General features: G+C 37.6%; 2 protein-coding genes across 2 annotated transcripts; both read right to left on the reverse strand.

Annotated features, from left to right (window-relative positions):
- Positions 1 to 1,862: 1,862 nt before the first annotated feature.
- Positions 1,863 to 20,360, reverse strand: LOC135690361 (disintegrin and metalloproteinase domain-containing protein 10). Its single transcript, XM_065207881.2, has 14 exons — positions 20,188 to 20,360; positions 17,476 to 17,614; positions 16,513 to 16,625; positions 14,975 to 15,327; positions 13,315 to 13,438; positions 12,488 to 12,700; positions 11,409 to 11,575; positions 10,454 to 10,628; positions 9,925 to 10,093; positions 9,059 to 9,163; positions 8,192 to 8,279; positions 7,286 to 7,451; positions 6,044 to 6,238; positions 1,863 to 4,111 (listed from the first exon to the last, which is right to left on the reverse strand). Exons 1-14 carry the CDS (start codon positions 20,258 to 20,260, stop codon positions 3,891 to 3,893), a joined length of 2,301 nt encoding a protein of 766 aa, XP_065063953.1. The 5' UTR covers positions 20,261 to 20,360; the 3' UTR covers positions 1,863 to 3,890.
- Positions 20,361 to 21,274: 914 nt separating this feature from the next.
- Positions 21,275 to 25,478, reverse strand: LOC135690364 (lysM and putative peptidoglycan-binding domain-containing protein 1). The gene is made up of 3 exons (XM_065207890.2): positions 25,011 to 25,478; positions 22,557 to 22,906; positions 21,275 to 22,091 (listed from the first exon to the last, which is right to left on the reverse strand). Exons 1-3 carry the CDS (start codon positions 25,233 to 25,235, stop codon positions 21,983 to 21,985), a joined length of 684 nt encoding a protein of 227 aa, XP_065063962.2. The 5' UTR covers positions 25,236 to 25,478; the 3' UTR covers positions 21,275 to 21,982.
- Between the last annotated feature and the right edge of the window lie 1,312 nt (positions 25,479 to 26,790).

Consider the following 26,790-nt stretch of genomic DNA (forward strand, 5'->3'; position numbering starts at 1 on the left):
TGACAGTACAACGCATGGGCTCCGACACAGGATGGAAAGTGGGGGGCCAAGGGAAAATTTAGCACGTATAACAAAAGATTTTGTGAAAAGTGCTATTGTACGGCAAAAAAGTGGGGGGCCAAGGGAAAATTTAGTACCTATAACAAAAGGTTTTGTGAAAAGTAATATTGCTTTACAAAAAGTGGGGGACATGGCCCCTGGCCCCCTTTTGTTGGAGGCCATGCAGCGGTTTTATACTTCACGTTCTCTTCGAGATCAATTTCCTTATGGGTGGTTTTCCCTGAGATGATATGTGTGTACAAAGAATACTGTCTCAGCAATGAAGAATGAGATGGCAAACACACTGTGATGGGTTTTGTAATTGCCCGTGGGCATTCTCTAATAGAAATAAAAACGCCTTCTCATTATCACCCACAACTGATAATAACATTAAACTTGAGATGAGAGAACGCCGGTTTCAACAATATTCCATTCAACGATACAATATCAAAACGCAATTTTTTCGCGAGACTTCTCTTGTTGATTTCTATGCAGTTGAACCTCGAATAGTTAATTACCACCTAATTCGAACCTCCGCCATTTCCAACTTAACGTTCCTTCTAATTTTGGTATGCTTTACTGTAAACTATGATTCTCTCCCTTTATATCCCCCTTCTCTAACAAACTTCCAATTCGGAATGTAGCAAAATAAGCCCCCCCCCCCCCCCCCCCCCCGTTGCTGTTTATCTCCCCCAATAGCAAATACATTCTCTGTTACAGAATTATTTTATTTGTCATCTTGATTGCATTGTCAATACATTTTATGTGTCAGTTCTATTGTATTTTTTTTGATTTACTTTTTTTGAATAGATCAATGCCTTACATTTGATGCTGCTTTGAAGGGTTCTGGGACCACAAATCTGTCTTCTAATTACTTTGGACCGATGGACGTAACCTCAAGAAGCATAAATTTATAATTAGCCCCTCCTACCGTGTCTTATTACAGAATTCACGATAAATGCCAATTAGCCCCGAAAATGTCTGCTACTTTTGAGAGCTCGTACTCAAGGGGTGGGGGCTTTTGGGCAAAATGTTGCAATAAATAAAATACCAAAAGTAGAAATTGGCCCGTGGCGTAGGCAGTTTAGGGCACCCAAATTCGATAACTAAGGGCCCCCTGACATGCTTTACACTCTAGGATTGGATTTTCCTGCAACCCGTAAATAGGGGCCCCAGGGTCTCAGTTTGTTCCTTATGGCCCAAGATGACTTAGTTATGCAACTGTTCTTAGCGCTAAGCCACTGCATGCAATGAGTGTGTGCTCTTCTTATAAGAACACGAGCCTCAAAATTGGTAAAAAGTTAAGAACAAATCAAGAACAAGCTGAGGCTGAGCTGCTGTAAAATGCAATTTTATACAACGTTTTACCTCAAAAAACAAGGATTTTAGCTATGTTTGGGTGCTTTTTTGGTGAATATTCAAACTTGTCGGCAAATGAATATTGTAGCAAATAAGAAACACCGCAATACGCCGAGAATACACAACAAGAACTCCTATCGACTTTTCGCCGCAAAAACTCCCTGGAACCCATTGAGCAGCCTGCTACAGTGACCTTTTCTTCATTCACACAAATGAATATTGTCTCACCTATTTTGTTGGCAAATGAGGCCTCAACACCTCCCTAAAGCGAGAAAGCTAGCGATCGTACTGCTTACACCCTTTTCATATAAGAAAAATTTAAGAACAATTTAAGAACAAATTAAGAACAATCCAGCCTCAGACTTTCAAAAAAATTAAGAAGAGTCAGCCAGAACTTAAATTTACTGTTCTTAAAAAAGAGTATAAATATAATGGTGTGAAGTATGAAAAGAAAAAAACACAAATTATGCTAACGAAGTATGTATATCACACATTTACACAAAAATCAAAACATTACATAGATTTATAACGAACGCTCCCTTACATACCAAACTTTATACATCTCTGGGATTTACAGTAGCAGTTTTAGAGTACAATAACAAATATATTAGGGGTAGGAAATTTCCTCACATATGCACTAATATTCTTCTATGTCGCTGCCTTATTCAATAGATAAAAGTTTATAAAGGTCTGAAACGACTGCCCAATAATTCGAATCTCTGCTAATTAGACCCTTCGCTAATTCGAATTCCCACTAACTTCTATGCCAGCAAAATTTCTTTTCTTCACAATCACCAATGCCTAGGCCGTAAATTGTTATCGAATGAATTTTGCTTTGTTCGAATAACCGGGCGCCAAGTCGACCGAGGCCGGATTTCCTAAAGCGAAAGCGGACGGATCTAGCCCGGACCTGAACTTCCTTTGGTACAGATAGGCCCTCCGTTAACATGGAATCTGGTGAACCCAATCCGCTATTGGTCCCTTATGCGATCCACTTGTGGTCCGCTACCAGGTCCACTCTTGGCACGATCAATTTTTGCTTATGTAAAATGAAGGGGGGGGGGGGGGGGGTCCTATCTCAACATACCTATTTTCGAGCTGCTACTACACGAATCAACGAAATGGGTACCCTGTAATGTTTGTTGAGAAATTACAAAACCACTCTCCTTGCTTCATTGATGAACAATTCGACGAGAACATCAAAATTTCGACACAGAAATTTTTGGTCAACTTTGATACTTGCACAAATTTCCACACAACGGGGCAGAGGCACTTAAAGATATGTTGCCTTGAACGAATCTTTGAAAGGTCAAACAAAGGACAAAGGTTACTCTAAAGGACGAAACGGTATTTGGTACACTGTGATACTTGGCACAAATTTCCACACAACGGGGCAGATGCACTTAATGACATGTTGCCTTGTACGAATCTTTGAAAGGTCAGAGGACAAAGGCTACTACAAAGGTCTACCATGCAATAGAAACTTAAGACTTAAGAAATTGAAATCATAAATAAATTAGTAACAGGTGTAAAGAAATACTCAACTATAGGACGATGATAGGAAATTTTAAATAATTACGTTTATACCAATGTCGTTGCAAAGGTCAAGAGGTCATCAGTATATTCTAATGTTCTGAACAAAATTGAAACATTGGCAAAATGAAAACGTTTAAAAAACTACTTACAAAGAGGGAAGCGATTTAAAAAAGATGAAATTTGGAGCAATCACAATGCACTCATAGTAGCAACAGACACAGAACTAACGGACACGTCTATCGGACTATTCTATCGGACACTTATACCGGTGCAATGATAAAAGAGGGTAAAATTGAAGCAATCGCAAAATATAACCAGAAAAGCAAAGAACACCACTACCGGACACGTCTAACAGACAATTTTATCAGACACTTCTGCCTGACAGTTTTCTTCGAAACTTGCAATCTAAAATCCCTACAACTTTGACATAAGAATTTGTTTGTGCTATCTAATTTTTCTGATAACATTTCGAGGAGGAGAAAGTTTTCGCTAACAACATGTCAATTTTGAGACAATGGAGATAAAATTGTTATGTCTGGAAAACCTTGCACTATCGCATCAGCTTGTAAGATATATGAGAATTTGAAATTTCCCGAACTATAGTTTGATGGCCTTGCGATGTTATGTTATATATGATATATTTATGTTATATATCAGATATTTATTACAAATGCTAAGATAAACAACTCACGAAAACGTTCAACTGACAATACAATATGTGCAAACTTTTTCTAGTCCTTTTTGGATAAAAGACTACAAATTTCTAAATGGTTAAAACTACAAAAAATTACAGTTTAAAGGAGAACTTCGAGTCACTATAAGGAGTGAACCACTTTGGATCATTTAGCACTAAGCTATCATCAGAATTACATCTAGAGAAAACTAATTGGCCTTTGAATCATGACCTTTATCGTAAACTTACAACTTTGCGATTTTGACCTCTAATTTTTGACCTTTCAGTAATTGCCTGTCACACGCATCTGGTGCCGCTCTTTTGGTCTTCCCGCTCTTACTGCAGTATCGTAACTTGGCAAGGGTTCCTCTTGTGGGGCAATCGTGGGGGCAGTGGGGTTTCTCTTGTTTCTCCTTGATATCGTTCGTGGCAATGTCATTGGCCTCGCTGGTGGTCGATTTGGGTTGCTACTAGGTGTGTGGACGCTGCAAACTTTGATGAAACCTGGATAAAAGAAAAGGTCACGACCTTAGCTAGGGTTCTGAGTTGAAAGGGCAGAGGTGAGGGTTAGCATCAGGGTTAGTTCAAAAAGTGACCGATTCTGTAAAACTTGAGGAAAGTGCGAGCGAAGGATAATGGAGAAAATAAAGAATTCCAGATGATAAAGAGAATATGTAAATTGAGACAGGATTTATTGGCAAGATGAAACAAAGATTTATATTTGATTTGAGTCCATAAGGAAATTTGAATAAGAAATATCGAAAATTACTTCTACGTACACGGGGACCACGTGATATATATGAATTAGCAAAAGATATATGAAAATAGTCCCTCATTGGAAAATTCAATAATTTGTGAGTCAGTTGCAGCCGAAAAATATTCAATATAAAGGTTCCCAAAGCATAGCCTTGCAGGACACCTTTTAACTATTCTCTCTGAAAACTGCAGAGCCAATTTGGCATAGGCGAAACATGACTAGTACCATCAAACGGCTAAAGAAATGTTTAATCAAACGATCCTCTGAGCTTGAATAAATTGTTACATTTCATATTTTTGGTGGATCATAACTCATAGGTTACGTTTTTGGGCGGATATGAACAATCCGGAGAGGCACCATGTTTTGGTTGATGTCATATTTCTAGGAGAGCGTTCCCTGACCCTAGGCAACCTGTCATTCGTTGATGCAGTCAAAAAAAACTCTTCGACATGTATGACAAAAAGCTTCAGTATGCTTCAAAATTTGTGCATGTTTAAAAGCCACAAAATACTTTACTTAATAAAATAACTGTTTACCGGCCTGTCACAAAGTGCTAGATACCGCATAGGCAAGGCTGTACACGCTATTTGATGTATAGAATAGAACGGTCCTTAGTTGCTGACAGTTGCTTGGTGATCATATAAAGCGTGAACTCGGAGTAGCAACCAAGAGCCGTCCTGTTCTATACACCAAATAGCATACATTACTGATATCTAAATTGTATTAAGCCATAAGCAGAGCTGTACCATGCCTACAATTGCCTGATGATCGTATTAAGTTTGAAACTCGGAGTAGCAACTTAGAACCGTCCTGTTCTACACACCACAAGCAATCTTCAAAGTATATAACATTAGTAATAATCGTTACTGGTTTTGTTTTCTAGAAATACATGATTCAGAAAATAAAGCCCATGGTAAAAGCAGTTGGTTGGAATGAAACAGAGAAGCATCTCGATCAGTGAGTTCTGTTTCCGGATTTTAGTAAGAATATCTTTGGTACTGTCCTGCTGGCAGTGATGAATTGAACGTGGTTTTGTATTGTTGCGAAGGAAGGAAGGATTGAAAGAAGTAAGTGAGAGAGGAAAAGAGGAAGGAAGGAAGGAAGGAAGGAAGGAAGGAAGGAAGGAAGGAAGGAAGGAAGGAAGTAAGTAAGGAAGGAAGGAAGGAAGGAAGGAAGGAAGGAAGTAAGTAAGGAAGGAAGGAAGGAAGGAAGGAAGGAAGGAAGGAAGGAAGGAAGGAAGGAAGGAAGGAAGGAAGGAAGGAAGGAAGGAAGGAAGGAAGGAAGGAAGGAAAGAAGGAAGGAAGGAAAGAAGGAAGGGGGGAAAGAAGGAAGGAAGGAAGGAAGGAAGGAAGAAAGGAAGGAAGGAAGGAAGGAAGGAAGGAAGGAAGGAAGGAAGGAAGGAATGAAGGAAGGAAGGAAGGAAGGGAGGAAGGAAGGGAAGAGGGAAGTAAAGGATGAAGGGAAGGGAAGGGAAGGGAAGGGAAGGGAAGGGAAGGGAAGGGAAAGGAAGGGAAGGGAAGGGAAGGAAAGGGAAGGAAAGGAAAGGAAAGGGAAGAGAGGGGAGGGAGAAAGAAAAGAAGGAAAGGAAGAAATGAGAGGGGAGGGGAAAAAGAGGGAGGAAGTAAAGAATTAATGATACATTACTGATATCCAAATTCTTAGAAAAAAGTAATACTTACAAGCCATGAACAAAATCAAGCCAAGGCCAATAAGAACACAGGCCCACCAGCGCTCTTTCATCCACGTGTAGATAGAATCGATCGCTTGTTTGCTGAATATGAAGTTCTTCAATCGAGAGAGTGGACCTTCGGCATCCACCTTTCTGCATTTATCAAAGATGTCGCAGTACCCGAGATAGTTGTCACATGGTGAACCTAGCAGTGACAAAAGAGTGCTAATCAGCAAACTGAGGGATTCTCTTAATTACTGGATATAGAGACATGCCGATTTATATGATCAATGTTGGCATAAAAATGTGTTGATACAGGCAGTTGCGGCACCAAGGGGTGGTATGGGGGGTGGTAATTACCCCCCCCCACTTTTCTGAAAATATGGTCGACATATTTCTTCTAAAAATGGATTAAACAACGTTGGGTACAGGTAGATAAAATTTCCTAAGGAAAGTTAACTAGGTACATATCACTAAAACGAGGCAAAAGGGGCGTGTTCCCACTGGCCGCGCCCATTACGCTCCCACTCTATAATAGCTGGCGCCGTTACTGGATACAGGGCCAAATTGTTAGATGGTGGCTTGTGTCAGGTAGGCCTAAAACTAACGAAAGCAGTTTAGAATGACCGTTTTTTTAATCTATGACCTATTGACCTTCTGACAATGTCACCCCAAACTATATTTTCTTTGATGCCAAACTTTGATAGGATATGACTATTTCAACATTGCCTTGATGGTTTATCTAACCCAACACGGGTCTTCTTTGCCCGTGAAATTTGAATCTATGTCTTAATCTTAATCTATGACCTATTGACCTCCTGACCTTGTCATCCAAAACTATGTTTTCGTTGATTCCAAACTTCGATAGGATATGACTATTTCAACATTGCCTTGATGGTTCATCTAACCCAACACGGGTCTTCTTTGCCCGTGACATTTGAATCTGTGTCTTAATCTTAATCTATGACCTATTGACCTTCTGACCTTGTCATCCAAAACTATGCTTTTTTTATTCCTAATTATTGATGGGATATGACAATTCTAATATTGCCTTGGAATGTTCGTCCCAAATACCTAAAATACCCAGCCCCCCTCTAATGTAATCCCTCACTCAAAATACTTTTTGCGAAATAAGTCCCATTCAAGGACTTACAGTAGATAAACTGGATAAGGTTGTTGAACCGAACCTCTCAAAAACTCATGGAAGTGGTCACGCTTCGTTATGAAAAGGCTTTCAAAAAGCTCCACCTACCAGGGGCCATTTTTAGGACGACTGTCTTTCCACTTTTGAGCTCTGTCTTGCTTTTACAGGTGGATTTATCATTTCCCATCATGCAGCAAATGTCACAATAGGCCTCTTTTGCGGTGCACATACACTCCGTTTCATTTGATTTCAGACAGATTGATCCGTTGCACATCTACGAAAAACACAGCAAAGCCAATAATAGCTAGAGTTGCCAAGGTATTGAGTTAGAATTTTAAATAATAATAAGAATTTTTGAATTTAGATCACATAACCCTGAATAGCAGTTTGAAATACCTCAGGATGTGACAAATCAGTCACGTGTGTTACGAATTGGCTGAGATATGTCCAGATGAGCACACGCTCTGGCCCCATCAGACCTCTGTAATTTCGTTTCTGCTCATAACTTTAAATTCCAGGCCAAAAAACAGCAATCCGTTAGTAAATTTCATGGTGAAATTTTTTTGGGGGGGGGGGGGGGAGGAAGGAGCCTATTATTTTGATAAGATGACGTCATGTCTCCAAATAAGAACAAAAGACAATTGTCTTCCAAAATAGAGCACCCCTTCGCCCCCCAGGTGTTCGCCACTGATCATAACTCACCTGATTCTTGACAAATTTAAAAGATATAGTCTATTCAAGGCAAGCTTATTGGGTTATGATGTCAAAATTAAAAAAAAGTCTAAAAATATATCCTTTGTGAAGTAACATTTAAGAATTCGAGCTTTGTTGTACTGAATAAAGACAACAGATTTTCGGTCCATTTCAGAGTTGGCCTGAATTGGTTTTTGGCCTGAAATTTCATTTCGTTAACTTCGCTTTACAGCCTCGCTTTGCATATTGCTGCTACAACTCTTTTAAGGCCTTTTACATAATAAGAACCTCCTTTCCGCAATTCGTAAACCTCGTACTCACCCCACCCAAACAAACTTTGGCTCCTTTCTGACAGGTTGTAACTATGTCTGGCTTTGGCGGCGGAGAAGGGCACTTTGGAGAAGAACCACTTTTAAAAGTCAAGGAAAGTTGCATAGAAACTCAAATATTGAAAGAGTCGATGATAAACAGATACATTTTAAAGATACCAACAAGACTTCTTTCCAACCTCCCCTTTTTTATCGCTCCTCTTCTATTTCCTCTCTTCTATCTCTCCTCTCCCCTCTTTATCCTCACCTCTCCACTTCCTCTCGTCTCCCCTTCTTTCTCCTTTCTCCCCTCCCTTCACTTCCCACCATTCTCCCCTCCATCTTCCCTTCTCCATCTTTCATTTTCCAATCTTCCCTCTTCTCATTTCCCACTTCCCAATTCCCGCTTCCCGCCTCCCGCTTCCCTCTTTATCTCTTCTCTCTTTCCTCTTTCCTCTCCCCTCTTTCCATTCCTCTCCAAACTTGAAGTTCCATTTTAACGATTCTATGATTAAGGTTCTACTGTTAAACTAAGGTGGCGTAGCGAATATCAAGGCTAAATCGCTAACATAAGGTGGCGAAGTGGATATTAAGGTCAAGCTGATAATATAAGGTGGCGAAGTGGATATTAAGGCTAAATCGCTAATATAAGGTGGCGAAGTGGATATTAAGGTCAAGCTGATAATATAAGGTGGCGAAGTGGATATTAAGGCTAAATCGCTAACATAAGGTGGCAAAGTGGATATTAAGGTCAAGCTGATAATATAAGGTGGCGAAGTGGATATTAAGGCTAAATCGCTAATATAAGGTGGCGAAGTGGATATTAAGGTCAAGCTGATAATATAAAGTGGTGTCGTTCATATTAAGGTGAAAAAGATACTCGCAAGCTGCTTTTCGAGCGCATTCAGTGTCTAAACTGCAGTTTTGTCCAATAGAAGTGTTGTAACTGCAGGTACTGGCATCACAACACGGCCCTTCCGAGGTACTGCAAGCACAGGAACAATAAAATCATTAAAAATATATTGTAATTTCAACAACAAACAGCTCGATGCCATAAGGAGAGCTATACACGTTTTGATGAATGGTCCTAAGTGTGTCCTAATAGGACGGTCCTAAGTTGCAATCGGACGGTCCTAAGTTGCAATAGGACGGTCCTAAGTTGCAATAAGACTGTCCTAAGTTGCAATAGGACGGTCCTGAGTTGTAATAGGACGGTCCTAAGTTGCAATAGAGCGGTCCTGAGTTGCAATAGGACGGTCCTAAGTTGCAATAAGACGGTCCTAAGTTGTAATAGGACGGTCCTAAGTTGCAATAAGACGATCCTAAGTTGCAATAGGACGGTCCTAAGTTGCAATAGGACGGTCCTAAGTTGCAATAGGACGGTCCTTAGTTGTAATAGGGCGGTCCTGAGTTACAATAATGCCTGGATGATGCGAAGCGATTAAATGGTTAGTTAAAATAACTGCATAAGTGATCAATATGATTAGGTGGAACTGTAGGCGTGATTCAACGATTACGTAGGGTGATTCAATGAAGAAGAGTCGATGCTAAGACAGAGTGATTCAATGACTGGATAAAAAAGAGTCATAAATGACATGGAGCGATTAAGTGATTAGATAAAGAAGAGACGACGCTTACATGGAATGATTGAGCGATTGGATCTAGAAGAGTCCATCCTAACATGGAGTGATTAGCGATTGGCTATGTGACTGGACTAATGCTACTAATCAAATAAAAGATACTGACCTGCATGCATTTGTAGCAGGGACGTTGGCGGGATTGTACTTGCAATTATTTGACGATTTTGGGTCGTATTTGTTGCAGCATCTTTCATTTTTGCAGTCATCTTCATAACCACAATCACATTGTTCGCCCTCCTCAACAAACTTGTTACCGCATATAGGCCCAGAAGGTTCTAGAAGAAAACGACAAACATCACTTGGCTTCCAAATAAGAACACGAATGATTGGAAAACAACACTCTTAATAAAGCTGCAACAAACATGATTTGTCAATAACAATGCACTGTACAATGGCTTCCAATTGCGCAAGAGGCAAAGCAACTGATTGGCCAATTGCGCAGTGCTCAATATGGTTTCAAACCAACAAGAGGTCTGACTGGCCAATCGCGAAGAGCTCAATATGGCTTCAAAGTAACAAGGGATCTGATTGGCTAATTGCACAGGGCTCAATATGTTTTCAAAGAAACAAGGGATCTGATTGGCCATTCATGTCTTACATGGCTTCAAAGAAACAAAGAAACTCGATAAACGTACCTTTGAAGCATATGTCAGCTTTTGCGTTAAGTACAGGTCCGATGTAGTCTCTGCTGCATTTTGAGAATTTGTAGTTGTTGCTGTCACTTCCAGATGTTGCCCTTGGATACATGATAAAGTTGCCGCCACCAGCAGAGCCTGGAGAACACTGCGGCGAATTCGAGACTGGATCGTGCTGAAAACGAGACAAGGAACATTAGAAAGGTCACATGGTTGAAGTGTCAATGGAACTGTGTCAACAGAAGTTGGGAAAATACCAGGGAGAAAGAGACGAGGGGGCACTAAACTCACCTGATCTGCCACACAACAATGTGTTTTCAACCCAGATATCAAACAATAACAAATTTATTTATGTCATATGTCTCGAGCATAAAATATGGCTAAAGAAAACATTTACCACTACACACAAAGGTGGGAATCTACATTCTTGTCTGCCAGTTGGTCTAAACGATGGAAGTTAGAAAGCTCATTGCCGGTAATCTGAGGGCCCGTTCACACCACTTCAAATGAAAACGGAGTCAAACTAATCCGTTTTTGCCTTGCGTTCACACTACTCTGCTATGAAAAACGGAGTCGTTTGAAAACGCTAATGAAAACGGATACTTTCGAATACGGTGCGTATTGAATACGCTCCGTTTTCAGTGAGAACACCAAAAACGGAGATATTTGAATACGCTAACATCGGCAACAAATTACGTGCTTTGTAGCACACCAAATCTCAAAAATTTTGAAATTGAGAATTCACAATGGACTGGTAGCTGTTACAAGTTTTTCACGATTTGCTTTCATTTAATTTCATTCATAATGACGCCAATTTGTTGAGGATTCGTGAACGCGAAGGCCACCAACAGCGTTTTTGTTGGAAGCTTAAAAATCCCTTATAAAACGTGGAAAAAATAAGATACGAAGCAACATGAAAAATGAAAGAAATAAAAAGAAACAAAGATCATTGTACCTGCGCACCAAAATTATGTCCGATCTCATGAGCCAACGTGATTTCTGTCACTTTCAATGGCACATCTTGCTGGTAATTCAAAGTGGTGACAACTCCGGTGTTCAAGCTTTTGTACTTGCCGCCACTGTAGGGCTTCCAACGTTCACATACACCACCAGATGCACCAGCTGAAAAAAGAAAAAATTATAAAAACTGGATTGTGTTGAGCAAAGCCACTTTTTGGTTCTTGCACTCATTATTCACACGAAAGAGTCACATGAAAGAAACCAATGTAGAGCCCATACAGTTGATCATCCTCAACGTTAAAGACTCATTGCTAACAATGGGCCTTTGCGAGCGTGGCGACGATCCAAACAATGGTAGTAAATTGAATTCAGACTGTCTAAAAATGCATTATTGGATGCTTGCGAAGCACAATGGCTCATTGTTAGCAATGAGTCTTTAAGCACCTTTTCGAAAATACTTCTTGCAAAAATGGGTTGAACACGATTATTTTCGACAACCATGTCCCAAAAACTTGGATTAAGCCCACAACAATGACCCAAAGTGTTCTCAAAACCATACAAAAATCATCATGTTTTTTACTTTTAGTATATTTAACTTCCCGGGAATTTTTTAAGGCCCCCCAATCTATGTAATTCTCCATGACCCCCGAGTATGACAGTTGAGATACCAACTATTTCCTGTTTATTTTACAAAGATTCATAGAAATAAGACCTCCACGTGACCTATTCTATGTTCTTTTTGATATCATCCCATGTTACGTTTTTGTGTTTCGTTAACAAATCCCCTTATGTTCAGTAAACTTCTCGAAATGTCAATTAGTCAGGAATTATAGGCATTAATGGGATTAACTGAGACGTAGTGAGACTGACTGAACGGTAATAACGGGGTTCCCTTTTAATGAGAACAGAATACTCACCAATGATCATCTTAAAGCAATATTATTCAAAGCTCATCTAATTCACATAAAAATAACGAAGTAACCAACCCCGTAACCGGACGCGTAAAAACAAGCTGCGACAAACATGACAAATGGGCCTAAATCAGACGCCATTTAAACAAAATGCCTCACTTACAAGCTTCTCCAATCCAAGCGAGGCCAAGCACGCCATCAGCAAAATCCCTATATGTGAAAACATAAGCAAGGCAGTGTTTATCATGGTCGGTTTCGGAATTGAGCTCCAAGAATTTCGCAACGCCGATATTCGCGTCCTTGAATTTGCAGTTTGCGTCCGCATTACATTCCACTTCAGTTTGTGCTTTCATCCGTGATATTTTAAGTGTGACACCTACAAGATACGACACGAGAAGCAAATGATAATCGCACGATAATGTTTTGCTAAGAAGGTAACAGCAACAAGCAACGATTATCTGAGATAATTACACGGCAAGGTTGCGATAATTACATTATAACTTTATATTAAGAAGACAACAGGGACAGAGCACGATTATCTCAAAAAATCACACGATAAGAATGCGATTATTATAGAATGATAAAATACCAAGAAAGCAACGTAGAATAAAGCGACAAGGAAGCGACTAAGGAAGCGACTAAGGAAGCGATTGGGACATAACATTTCAAGATATCATGTCATAAAGATGCAACAAAGACACGATAGTTGCACGATAACGTGGGACTAATGCGGTAAAGCGATAAAGAACACAGAAAGATAGCACATACTTCTGGGCAAGCAAGTGGGTCAGATTAATTAATCCCGCGTATAGCCTGCAGGAATCCCGCGCATTTGTGAATACAACCACTTCATTACTAATAACATTAAGGTTTCTCTGGGTCAGAACAATTTTCCCCCTCAAGATTCCAAGGGATTTACTTTCTTAGACAACAAATAAAAATAAAAGTAGAATGAAATAGTAATAAAATATGAACTTCATAAATACTGACGATGGGGATAGCCTGTGAAAGCAGTAGCATTGTAAATTGAGTTGACGCTTTGCACATATTGTGTCATTAAGTAGAAGGCTCGTTCAGTTGTCTTGGCAAATTTGTCAGTGAAAAGCCAATCAGCCTGAAGAAAAGGAAGGAATCACTCATTAATCAAGAACAAACGAGTTGTACAAGCACAAATCAAACATGGCAATCATTAATGATTTTTATGATTTGAATCACAAAAAACATGGCAATCACTAATGATTTTTATGATACCAATCACAAATTAAACATGGCAATCATTAATGATTTTTATGATACCAATCACAAATTAAACATGGCAATCACTAATGATTTTTATGATACCAATCACAAATTAAACATGGCAATCATTAATGATTTTTATGATACCAATCACAAATTAAACATGGCAATCATTAATGATTTTTATGATACCAATCACAAATTAAACATGGCAATCATTAATGATTTTTATGATACCAATCACAAATTAAACATGGCAATCACTAATGATTTTTATGATACCAATCACAAATTAAACATGGCAATCACTAATGATTTTTATGATACCAATCACAAATTAAACATGGCAATCATTAATGATTTTTATGATTTGAATCACAAAAAACATGGCAATCACTAATGATTTTTATGATACCAATCACAAATTAAACATGGCAATCACTAATGATTTTTATGATACCAATCACAAATTAAACATGGCAATCATTAATGATTTTTATGATTTGAATCACAAAAAACATGGCAATCACTAATGATTTTTGTGATATGAATCATGAATCAAACATGGCAATCATTAATGATTTTTATGATTTGAATCACAAAAAACATGGCAATCACTAATAATCTGAGTAAAACGAATCGTGAATCAAACATGAAAATCACTTAAGATCTGAATGATACTAATCATAAAACAAACATGGTAACTAGATCCATTGTTCATTGATGCGTCATTTGACCAATTACTCAAATGTTACAAACAATGTATTTGAGTCAATATATTCAAATGTCACAAACATTGAATTTGATTCTTTGTGACTTCTTAAAAACCCATAAATGTCATCACGTTTAAAAGGAGCAATGTCTCACAAAATTTCAGTGGCGAACTAAAATTCTATTGGTCAGTTTATACAAAAGGCTATTGTTATGATTTCTAAATTGCGATACAGGACCATATCTGAATGACAAAGTGGCAAATTGATAAGGTCATAAAAATCTGTTTTTGGATTTTTGGATCTTGAAAATTTATCCTGAAAGGACAATGTGCAAAACCAGGTAGATCTGCACAGGCCGAATCTTTTCAATTTGGTAATGGTTCTAAAACAAATGAACTAATCAAAAACAACAGTAATCGGCTAAGAAATTTTCAAACATTCATTGGCCAATTTTCATGAAATTTGTAACAGATTTAACCAACTTTGCATACTTAAAGATCATCATGGTCAGCACTGAACAACTTTAAACAATGGCCCTTATGACATCATCACATTGCAAATATATTTCTCAAAAGCAAATGTGCCGCAGAGGCTGTTGCTGACATGAACACATGACATGTCTGAAGAAACAGGGTCCTTTCCAATGCATGTATAAATAAAAACACTATAGAGACTCTGCAATAATGAAGCAAACTTACTTGAACATAAAGATGGCAGCTAGTTTTGGCTACTGTAGCTCTTCTTGACCTCTGTTTTATTGTGTCATCTGATTTATGAAACTTGATATCTTTGTCATCTTTTTCCTGGTTTTCAAGAGCTGAGGTTTGAATACCTTTCATCCAGTCCTTCAGTTCCTTTTTGATCCCACAACTGGCTCCATGTGGATGTGGATAATGTATATCATCCACACTGTAAATCACAGAGTGAGATTTCGTGGAATTCAGGTACTTCCAGGCAGGCTCAATATGAAATTCCTTACCACTGGCTGTGTAAATCTTCCCTTCAAAAATGTTATCATGAATAAATCCGTTAACTTTGGATCCGAATTCACCTGCAAATTCAAGAAAAGCAAAATGATACATGCTGATTTGCTACCAAATAAATATTTGGAAAGGGCAGAGATATTGGCCTTTCAGTGCAAACAGAAGAATAAATCTCTCAGCCACACGTGCTAGCTCTGATTGACAGGTCTATGCTAACCAATCAGACAAAACCTATTATTTGCTTGGTTTCTTATTACTTGCTTGATACACTCAACCAATCAGGACTGGCTTGGTCACAATCATCATTTGATTGGTTCCTTTCAATTTCAAAAGAGAAAGCAGTGCTTAAACGCAGTGTGTTGCTCTGTTTACTGGCTTACCAAAACAAAGAATTAAATTTATCTTTTCAGTGAGATTTAACTTCGTAGCAAAGGAGGTCTCTTAGTTGCTATATTGATCAGTTATAATATTTTTTATGCTTCTCTAAACAATAGCCAATGAACAGCATAACATACTGCCTTTAGCACACAAATACACAAATAAAAATTATTTTTGAACTAAGCATGCATGGTGATTGAACTCAAAGTGACAACTGAGAGGCACCCTGTTCTTCACACCACAGTATAAAGAACTCTTTCTATCTGCAACAGACCAGCCAACAATTATCTCCATTAAAAAACTTGTGTTCTGTTCTACAAATCAAAGCCTCTAGCTACAGGTAGACCTAAAAGGCATTTAAAGGCAGTCTGTCCCCTATTGTGCTCAACTTTTATTTTCACTGCAGTGAATTCATGCACCACCGATTTAAACCAATCAGAGACAACTTTGATTCAAGAGTTTTCAAATTAAATGGCTGCGTTTCCATTGTAGTGAAGCTGTGGCTAGAAAAATTATGTTCCCTGTTTGGTTTGTGTGACAAATATGTCAACAGCCAAAAAAATGCTTCCATTATTATCATTCAATTCCAGTAATAAAATCTTCTTGCCATTTCCGATAGCCTTTTTATCGCAGTTTCAAATGTTGTCCACTACCGCAGCTAGGCCAGCCAAAGCGAGCAGCATAGCCAATCATCGAGGGGACAGACTGCCTTTGAGCAGTTTGTGGCAGACTGGGGAACAGTAGTTCATAATAGCCAATATGCCTAACACATAAATAGTACATATAGAACCAACCGGCATGTGATACATTCTAAAGCCATACTTGTAAAATACTTATTTGATTAAACTTAGCCCAAGAGTAAGAAAAATTCATACCTTCCAACCATCCTTCGTAAATGTTTGAAGGGTAAAATTGATGGTTACCATCGGGAACAGTGAAATCAGCTGAAAATATTGTTATGTCTCGTTTCAAACGAATTGGGAAATATCTGAAAGGAAAAGAAAACAAACAATTACTTCAACCTTGAGAATAAACATTACTTAGGATGAGAATTTCTTGATAGTTAGAATGCATACTGAAGTTAGATGGGACTGGGGCTCCATTCTCTTCCATGAATAAACTTTCTCTTGGGGTGAGGAGAACTGCCAGCTATCTATAATTCCAGGTACAAGAATCATAGGCTGTGGCCACGGTAGTAATCAATCACAGTAGTAAGGATCACAGACAACAGATCCATAGGACTGGGATCAGGGTCCCCGTAATGACTATAACTTTTTGGGTAAGGAGGGTTTTCAGCTCTCTGCAATTTTAGGTGTAGAAATAAGGACTTGTGGTCAAATCCTCAGTTGCTATAGTTTTTGACTTCAGATCCAAGGGTCTTGGGTTTGTTGCCCCTGGCATCACCAAAATTCCACTTTGAGTGAGGAGATTTGCCAGCTCTCTTTAATTCCAGACATCGGAATCACAAGGTGTTGTCACTTACTTAGCGGTAAGAGTCGCTGACTACAGATCCAAGAGTCTTGAGTTTGCGTCCAAGATACTACCAAAATTTTGCTTAGAGTAAGGGGAGTCTCCAGCTCTCTGTAAATCCAGGCATAGGAATCAGGAGGTGTGATCAAATTGAGATGAAGGAGCAAGACACTGCTTGATAAGCAAAGCTTCTAAGCATCTCTTTCCTTCAGGGCTTGTTAGAAACAAATACAGGAGCAAATGTGGTTTAGTTGTTGCAAACAATGATTATACTGATATCAATTTGTCCTATGCAACGAAAGCCTATTTAGAAATGACTCAATGCCTTAAACTACATTTTACAGAGAGAAACATTTAAACAAACTTACCTTCCATGGGAATGAAAATTAAGATGCAATAAATAATCTGGTGAGACTGATCTTTTGGCACGCAAATGCCTGGTAATCAGATCATTTTTGTCATAGTTGAGTTCTTCAAAATGTTTTATGTATTTGTTGAGTTGATTTCCTGAAACAAAATTAGGAATAGTTAATATAATTCTTCACTAGTAGGCAAATCTATATAACAGTGCCTTCTAAGATAGTTGGTGAGTGAGCCCAGGTTGGAAAACATGTATGATTTTGCTGACGTGTCAATGCGACCAATGGCATATTATCAACTGCCACCTGCGAGCGGAACCATTTGAGCTGTGGGCAACAATGCCAATATACACATAATATACACAAATTCATTGTCACTAAAGGTCCAAAGTCAAAGCACAAGAAGTCCCCCATCCCCGTGAGCATATGCAAGTTTTTCAACCAGGGAGTGTGCTTTGAAGTTATGATTTTGTTGTCAAAAATCAAGAACACTGCGCAATATTTCTAAAACATTCCCAGTCTAGAAAAGTGGGACACAAGCCAGTAACCATTAGGAACAAAATGATATCCAGTACCAGGGCCAAAACAGACCTAGATTTCAATTTGTATGTAAGAAAGTATCAAGAGTTTTCGTTCATTGGACAGATGATAAGTATGATTTCAGAATGTTTTCTCATGACAAATTCTTTCTTGCAACAAAAAATTGCTTCCTCGAATTGAAAAAATAATAATTTAGTTATATAAATCACTAAAACTTTTTTGGACACAAACACTATCTAACATGATAAAGCATTCTGCGATTCATTGGCTATCTAAAACACTTAATTTAAATTTCAAGCTGTGTTATTGTCAGACAATGGATAATAAAAGAATGAAGAAGAAATTACCAGAATACTTTTGGTTTTAAGATCATTAATTATTAAAAGGTCAGAGAAAAGAATAAAGTCTACAAGGAACTGATATCAAAGTTCCATTTGACTATTCTTTAATTTAAAAATCAAACAAGGAGTTGATGTTCACTCGTGAAAGGATAAAGGGCCCTAGCAGGGGCGGACACTTGATCAAATATTGGGGGGGCAAGCCTATTGTTTTAATAAGATGATGTCATATTTCCCATTGTTTTAGAACAAAAGACCATTGTCCTCTAAAGTATTGGGGGGCGGTCCCCCCTCGCCCCCCCCCCCCCCAAGTGTCCGCCACTGGGCCCTAGATACATCATAATCAAGATATTTTGAGAAAGTCTTTCTCTTTCCAATTCTCCAAAAAACAATGAAAGCTCTCTGAATAATAAACTCCCACAGCCTGACAAACATGGGCTTCATCAAATTGAAAGGGGTAAAGAGGGCAATTATGGAAGAATAAGAAACTCAATACTATGTTTGAACCCTGTCCTGTTTACTGAGGAAAGTTTTCTCAAGGTGCGTTTCATACAAACGTAAGGTTGAATGATGGTTGAGATGGTTATAGAATAAATGAGGATTTCAACATTGGTTGAGGAAGAGCAGATGATTTGATTTGAGGGGAAGGGGACAGATAATTTGTAAGTAGGTACCTAATTAATTCATTTTTATGCAAAACTTTATGCATTGCAATCATTGAAAATCATCAAGCCTAGGGAAATTGTCCTAGAGAGGTATAACGCATTTCTCGACACTGTGATCTTTATTCCAATTAACAAATTAGCAAACATATTCTATTTTGATTGTCTTTACTTAAGAAAATATAAATTTACTTGTAGGGGACCATTCCTTGGTTATGTTTGCAAGCCAACAATTATCTTGTTTGTAAATAATACTGCTCTGTATGGGAACTAGTGGACAAAACCTAATACATTTTGTAGAAATCAACAAACTGGAGCGCTGGGTGGAAATGGTATTAATCCTACTTCTGAGTTAATTTTCCTTTTTTTAATGCTCCTTGAGTAAATGCTCCAGATTGGTTGTGAAGCCTTTAGGAGTTAACGATTGAAGATCCAGAAAAAACTATACATACAAAAGAATTGATCGTAAATATCTTATAATCCGCAAAACTATATTTGCAGGAAATATATTCGCAGGAGTTATTGTAGATCTTGCAAATTTTTGTACTCGGCGTCGACAAAACAAGTCAGGTACACGATCTCTGCCATTAAGAAAATAAAACATTTTAGTATTTAGCCGTTGTGGATGGTTTATGATGCCATGTTCAAATCGAAGCGATATTCTTAATTGGCCGAAAGTGATTTATAAAATTGATTACTTTCGAAACGGACTATTTCTGATCGAGTTTGTTTTTTCATTCCAACAACTTAAAACCCGCCTTCTAAAATATGTCACACATATTTCAAAACCATATATTCCAGATCTTAGTCTTTTGAGAGAAATCTGGAAAGGATTTTAAACCACAACAAAACTTTTTGGTTCATTTCCAAGAGGAATCGTTGCAAAGAATTTATGACGGATTTGTTGAGAAAACCAAATTGATGAAATTCGCAGTCGGGGGTAAAAGTAAAGTACAAATTGTTTAGTAATGAGTATAACAGATTCTTGACACCATTAAATAAAATCTTGAGAACATCCAAAAGTATTTGGGCAATCGAATTAAATAACAGTTGTAGCGATCGTGCTGTACAATTCATTTCCGCATGCTTTCAAAATTTGCACAGAAACGTAAGTAGGCCAATCGATGACAAAAGTTTTATTTCACATGCGATTTCAAGCGACTAAATAGCAAAATACTTACGTTGACCACTTGCTAAAGCATTGATCCTGTCTATAACTGCATAAAGTAAGAGAAGGATGACTCTAAGTTCCATTTTATGACACCAAAAGTCCAGCAACAAACTTGCAAATTTCAATAAAAATATTCTTCGGGTCGATTCTTCACTTGGGCATGATTCGAACTTGTTTCTCGTCCCAGGCTCCTACTCCTACGCAGCCTGAATCACCTTTAGAATCTCCTGTTGCCATGGTTATCTTAATTACGTCATTGAAATGTGAAAATCAAATACAAAAAATGGTTTAATTATATTGTTTTTTTTTCAATATGTAAGCCTCAGAAAATTATCAAAGAAGCAAAACAATTGGAAAAAATTCGATTGAACTTTAAAATATTTTTAGGTGTGATTGTTATACAAGAATGGGTAGCAAAATTCGCACCTCCTTCGAACTTAAAATTCCGTTTACACTGTTCCGTGCAAGTTTGGAACCGTGACAAAACTGTTGCGATTCGCTCTTCCGTTTACACTAGCACTGTGGAACCGTGACGATTTTGCTCTGCTATCCGGAACAGTTTTGACCCTGCTTTGAAAGCGAACGAATTTTGTACTGTCAAGTTCTTTCCATGTGTCCATCAGCCTGGTATAAATGTGCAGAGCGTGGTATAGACTCCAATTATTATCTAACACCCCAAATCCTCACCCCCCTAATCCTCGCCGCTAAATCCATCCCTGGATTTGCCCCAAGCAAAAATAACAAAGGAGACACCAGGTATCTTTCAACTAACGTAATTCCTTATTTGGTCTGTCATATACAACTCATTTTTCAGATATCGACGTGAAACAAAGATAAAGCCTTCCAGAAAAAACAATTTTCAGAAAACTTTTGAGGCTTTTCTATTTTGTCAGGATTTTTTTGACAAATTTCTATGCTACCTTCTTTATCTAGAAAATCAGGGTCAGAAATTGACTTTGTGTCAGTTTTAATTTCCATTGCAGTCGTTAATTTTTAACTTATTTTACTAACTTATCCTATTTTTTCTAGTAAATGTAAATAATTTTCAAGTGCTCTGATATGTGAGTGCACAGTTTTCAGGATAAAACAGAACTCAATCAGAAAAAAATCCATTTTATTTGTAGGAAACTATAACTACTTCAAATTCCAACAAATCAAATCATTTAAATCTCATTAAGATTACAGGAACGATAAATTGTTACACATTCTAAACAACTGTGGATTAAAACTTTAAAGAGAAATAAAATGTCTACAATATAGTTACCTCGAAAAATAATTGTGTCCAAAGAATCATGGGGCTAGGTGACCAAGATCAAAAAAAATTCTGGAAGCATGATTTAGGGTGCAAGTCCTCTTGTGATATTAGGCCCCTAAAAACTGTTCAGCCCCCAATCCAAAAAGGGGGGTTGAATAAGTTGAATAATCAACCACCAGTCAAGTTTCTCATGATTTGGCTTTAACCCCAACTGTTGCTTTTTTAGAACCCTCACTTTTTTAAATGTGTTATGGTGCTTGATATGACCCGTGGATCCTGGCACAAGTGGTTCACCCCCCCCCCAATTTTTCAAAAACAGAAGTCAAGTATCTTTTTGCAGGCAACAAGAAGATCTTTTTTTATCCCCCTTACTTTTAAAATGCATCTTACAGCTACATATGTTTGAAACAGCCGTAGATGGCAAAACGTCATTTGGAAAATTTTCAAATATATTTTTTTGCCTTACATAAAAATCAATATGAAATGCAAAAATTATGTAGCCTAAAAACTGTTGCTTTCTAGAATTCCCAAATCAGATAAAACAAAATAATTATGTATTTTCGCTAAGTTCTTGGTATCCGCCTTTGGTTGGTGACAATTTATTGGCATTGTTGCTGTCATAACTGACAAATGGTAAGGAACTGTTTTCTGAATGGCTCCTGAAATGAAACGTGAAAAATTTAATCAAAATGAACTTGAAATGCGGAAAAGCTTGGGCGAGGCATAATATAGTGGATTGTATATTTTAGATCTGGGAAAAAAGAGGGTAGCAAGGACAAACATACAGTCAGGTTTATAAATAAAAATTTCAAAAAAGCGAATATTTTAAACATACATATATTTTTTAATTGACACTAAATTCTAAGCTGGGCATAAAATCTGTCCCAAGCACATAACTGTAAGGATCAGGGCCAGCGAGAGCAAAGCCCCTTGTTGGCATTCCTGTGCTCAATCAGTGTTGCTTACCTACCAAAATACAGAACACAACCCCCCTCTTGAGCTTCTGGATGACACCCCTGGCATCGACAAAAGCTCTTTCTCCTTTTGCAACAAACTCCCAAAGCTCGATTGATGACAACAATAATAAATGCTCATTTAAACTTAATGTAAAAGTAACAACTTACCTTATCTTTGTCCATTCCTTCTTACACTTATTTATACGGCTATCAATCATATTTAAAAAGTCATGACAACTATCATATTTTGGCTCTACACCATTTTCCATGTCCGTTTTTAATTTTTCAGATTCTCTTTCTTCATTTTCTGGTTCCTTTTTATTATTCTTTTTTAAAGTTGAACTCTTTTTATCTACAATTTTTCCACTTTTCTGTTCATCATCATCATCATCACCATCACTGTCTTCACTATCATCTTCCCATTGTTTCTGCTTCATAGCCAGAGGAATCTTCAATTTCTCCAATAAAAATAAGCTTTCATTTGACCATATTTTGTTAAACCTTTTGAGTTTTTCTATCTGTGGGTAAAGAGGACATCAAATCAAAATTGACAAAGAAGTCGAAAACTGATGCTTGGGTTAGAGACATCATGACCAGGGGTGTAGTGCTAAGGGGTGCAGGAAGCTGATCCCTGCCTTGTCAATGATGAAAAATAGCCAATTTCTACCTTAATGCTATTGTTTTTGCAGAGTTTTGTGGACCCCCCCCCCTCCACCACCTTGATATTTTGATGACACTACACTCCCTGATAATGACTTTTTATTCAGTTCTTCTGTACATAATGCCTTAGAAAGGGGGCTCAGTGGTTAAAACAGAAATTTGTGCTCTCACTGAAACAACATGACACCAGCAGTTAAAACAAACAGCTTGGGGGGACACTGTAGCAGGCTGCTCAAAGGGCCCCAAGTCGATAAAAATGCGGTGAAAAGTAGATAAAAATGCAGCAAATATGAAACACTGCAATACGTCGAGAATAAATAACAATAAATACACGCAAATCAGTAAAGGCTAATATTTCGCCCCGGCATACAGGGCTTCATCATAGCAAAAGAAGAAGCTCCAGTTTGCTGCTTCAAAAATGCTCATGGCACTGATACAAACATCATCATATTTAAGGATATCATGATAATGCTTTAAAACATTTAATGTGAAAGTGCTTTCTTGGAAATTATTTCTGATATTTGATACCCTGAAGATTGTGGGTTGGAAGCTTGACAGTGTTTGAAAATGTTTGCTTTTGTGAAAGCCATTGTCAAAAGATACTTTGAACGAAAATCACATGACATTGACCAGACTCATGATACAAAGGTATGAATGGTATCACATTTCAATACAATGACTTTAAATGGTGCCAGAAATTGAGCTCATTCAATGGTGGGACATGCACAGTCAATTTTCTATATTGCAACCCAGGGCTGTCAGAACCGTGGGGTGGGGGCTTCTAAGGACAAGGGGTATTTTTTTAAATCAACTGGAGTCCCCCCCTAAATAATTGTCAAACTGTAGTGTATGTCCTTTATAAATAACAGTGTACTGAATGAAAAGGAATACAATGGGCAGCCCCCCTCCCTGTAGTGTATCTTATAAATTGTTAACTTTTCTTATAAAAATTCTTTAATAGCTACTTAGAAATCTGATTCTCATTAGAGATTTTTTATAAGGAACCTACCTCAAGGCCTAGTTCCAAAAGTTCCTTATTCGTAGACCTCAAATCATGAAATTGTAGAACCAAAAGTTCCTTAATTTGTTTTGACTGAATAAGCCTTTACAGTTAATAGAGAAAGGGGCGAGACAGCGTATGCAGTAACTACTCAATGAAGCACTTGACACACGAATAGCAAACAATCTATGCGAGTAATGGCTGCAAATGAATGGAACCAGCTTTCTAGTTTTTGATGCTTGCAGTTATAAAAAATTTTCAAATCGAAAAGTTTCTTAGGGATTTCGTTTTTAGCAGTATAAGTTCTTTAAATATTTTGGCCTTCTATATACTAGGTTCCTTATAAAGTGGTTCCTTATAACAAAAAAAGCGTGTAATTTGTTTGCTAACTATTAGCACATTAAGAAACTTGATGAGCCATGTTTGGATATTTATTCCTATTATAATACAACAAAGGATTTGTATTCTCTGAACAAAGAGAAATTATCTGAAAGAAACACTATTCAAAAGAAAGACAAATTATATTGATGAACCATGGGAAATGAAACTCGTGCGTCACTGTAAAAAATTATTCAAAGTTTCGACACAATTTGCAAGTTTTTTCTTATCAAAACAAAGATGAGGTGTGGGAAACTTGTGTAAATTTAACACGTTTCGATGACCATATTCTAATTTAAAAACACAATTGACACGTTGATCTCTTTGAATTCTGGCTAAAGAGGCATTTGACATGAATTTTTCAAAGTAAATTGCAAAGAGTTTCCTAGCAAATCTTCGTCGCAAATAGAACTATTATTAAACAGCGTTTTTTTCAAATCGATTATCAATTATTCAAAGATTCTACGCGTTTCAGCTTTCTCTAGTTAGAAAATTACGTTTTTAATGTCGGAAATGAGATTAAAATTACTGTGATTTGAGAAAAAACATGTGATTTGCATTTGAAAACAGTAATCTTGACCTACCGAAACGCCGTACTTAATTGCAATCCTTTGCAACGTATCTCCAGCTTCAACCAAATGAACAAAAAACTTCGTTTCCGTGTTATCAAGGCCTGCTCTTGTGGCTCCATAACTTCTCTGTGATGAAATAGATCCAGAAATTGAACCAGAGAGGCCTGAAGGCGCTTGGAGACTCGCAAAGTCGCTCATTGGGAACAATTCATTGATGGGCCTAGGTCGTAGCACCATGGGATGACCTAAATCGCAACAAAGGGCGACAAACCCACAAAATGACAGTTAATAACAGCGAAATCGAAACGAACTTTCTTTGATGGCTGGCTGTGAGCGTTTCTCGGAAGCCAAACGAGTTCAGTAACAGGATATTGCGCTGTTTCCCTCAGCGTCCGCCATCTTTTTGTGTATTAATGACACAAGTAAATAACAATAGACGATAGGATCAATGTCATACGCCTCAAGTATTTGAAAGAAGCTGAAAATTTTCTTTTTTATTATACTTAATCCCATTTTGTAACGTTAATATTAACAGAATCCTAAGATTATCGTTGCTATTCGTGCAAGGAATTTCAGTTAATATAAATGCTTGTATTCTTCTTTTGGCATTGAATAATGAATTTAAGAAAAGGATAATTTCAAAGTCCCTAAATATGCTCTGAAGATAGAGTGATACAGAGACACGGTAGAAAGGTTTTGGAATCGACTCTGTTTAGTTAAAATGGGAATAAAAATTCTAGCAAACATCGTTTTTTCTTTAATTTTATCTAAAGATTGACATTTTTTTAGGTTCCTCTAATTTCTTATTAAAAAATTGTAGATTCATAAACGCTTTCAAAGAGATGACATTGAGTGCTTTCAAAGAGATGAGAGGTGATCAAATTTGATACTGAAATTTTTCTATTTCATCAATTATGCACAAAGATTTGCGAGCTTCCTACGTCGAGCAGTTTTTTATATTTAACAACAAATATACCACTTGCTTGAATAACCGCCGTGAGAAGCAGCTTGACAGGTCTTCATGCATTCAAATTAACAAATGAGTTAACAAGGCGAAGAATTTTTAGTCATGTCTGTGTTTAGATTTTATGCAGAATCACCAAAGCACGAAATATAAGGCCTCGATGTGACATCTGTCCCACTTAGGGAATGCCCCAGTTAGGCAAATCTCTTAGTTAGTGGGACAACTGGTTATTCTTAGTTAGTCTTTGAGATAAGTATAGTTGTTTTTAACCTTCAGGCAAAGCCAGCGTCAAATATTTGGCAGAGTACCATTTCAACAAAGCTCTTATCTCAAAGGTAACGAAAGAACTGTCTCAAACCTTTCTCAAACCTAAAGCTCATTTGGTTTGGTACTGCCTGAGGTAGTTATTGTTACACCCATTTTAAAGGGCCGACTCCCCAAACAAAAGGGTGCATATTGTTTCTTGACACCCTCAGCAATGTTCTTCCTTCGGAGATTTATCAATCTATAAACACGTCTGTCTTTATGGTCAGTTGCTATTCTTAGAGCAAAACCGCTCAACACTTCTCAACTTCACTGAACAGGGTGTTAAAACGATGTTCAGTGAAATGTTGAGAGCGTTTTAACGGGGCTTTAGAGAAAGAGTGTGGAATAATGTGTTTCCTGGTTGCTAGATCAGCTTTTGTATTCTCGATAAAAAATTTTAGGAATAGAACGACGTTTGCTTTCTGCAAAAATAACCCTTTTGCAAGCGATTTCATCTAGACTAAGTGGAGGCATGTATGTCCCTTGTTCGCAAGTCATCCGCCCCAACTTTTTCATAAACCC

The sequence above is a fragment of the Rhopilema esculentum genome, chromosome 1 (genome assembly GCF_057945365.1).
Source record: "Rhopilema esculentum isolate cy_ngs chromosome 1, ASM5794536v1, whole genome shotgun sequence".
NCBI classification, from domain to species: domain Eukaryota; kingdom Metazoa; phylum Cnidaria; class Scyphozoa; order Rhizostomeae; family Rhizostomatidae; genus Rhopilema; species Rhopilema esculentum.

What these genes read in the sequence shown, in the direction of transcription:
- LOC135690361 (XM_065207881.2), bottom strand. Translation starts at nt 20,260, where the DNA reads ATGGAACTTAGAGTCATCCTTCTCTTACTTTATGCAGTTATAGACAGG. An exon ending in AATTTTCATTCCCATGGAAG is followed by an intron (nt 16,626 to 17,475) that starts GTAAGTTTGTTT and finishes TTTTCCTTTCAG; the next exon opens with ATATTTCCCAATTCGTTTGA. An exon ending in CCAAAGTTTGTTTGGGTGGG is followed by an intron (nt 7,452 to 8,191) that starts GTGAGTACGAGG and finishes TGTTTTTCGTAG; the next exon opens with ATGTGCAACGGATCAATCTG.
- LOC135690364 (XM_065207890.2), bottom strand. Translation starts at nt 25,235, where the DNA reads ATGGTGCTACGACCTAGGCCCATCAATGAATTGTTCCCAATGAGCGAC. An exon ending in CAATTAAGTACGGCGTTTCG is followed by an intron (nt 22,907 to 25,010) that starts GTAGGTCAAGAT and finishes CTTTACCCACAG; the next exon opens with ATAGAAAAACTCAAAAGGTT. An exon ending in AAGGAATGGACAAAGATAAG is followed by an intron (nt 22,092 to 22,556) that starts GTAAGTTGTTAC and finishes GTTTCATTTCAG; the next exon opens with GAGCCATTCAGAAAACAGTT.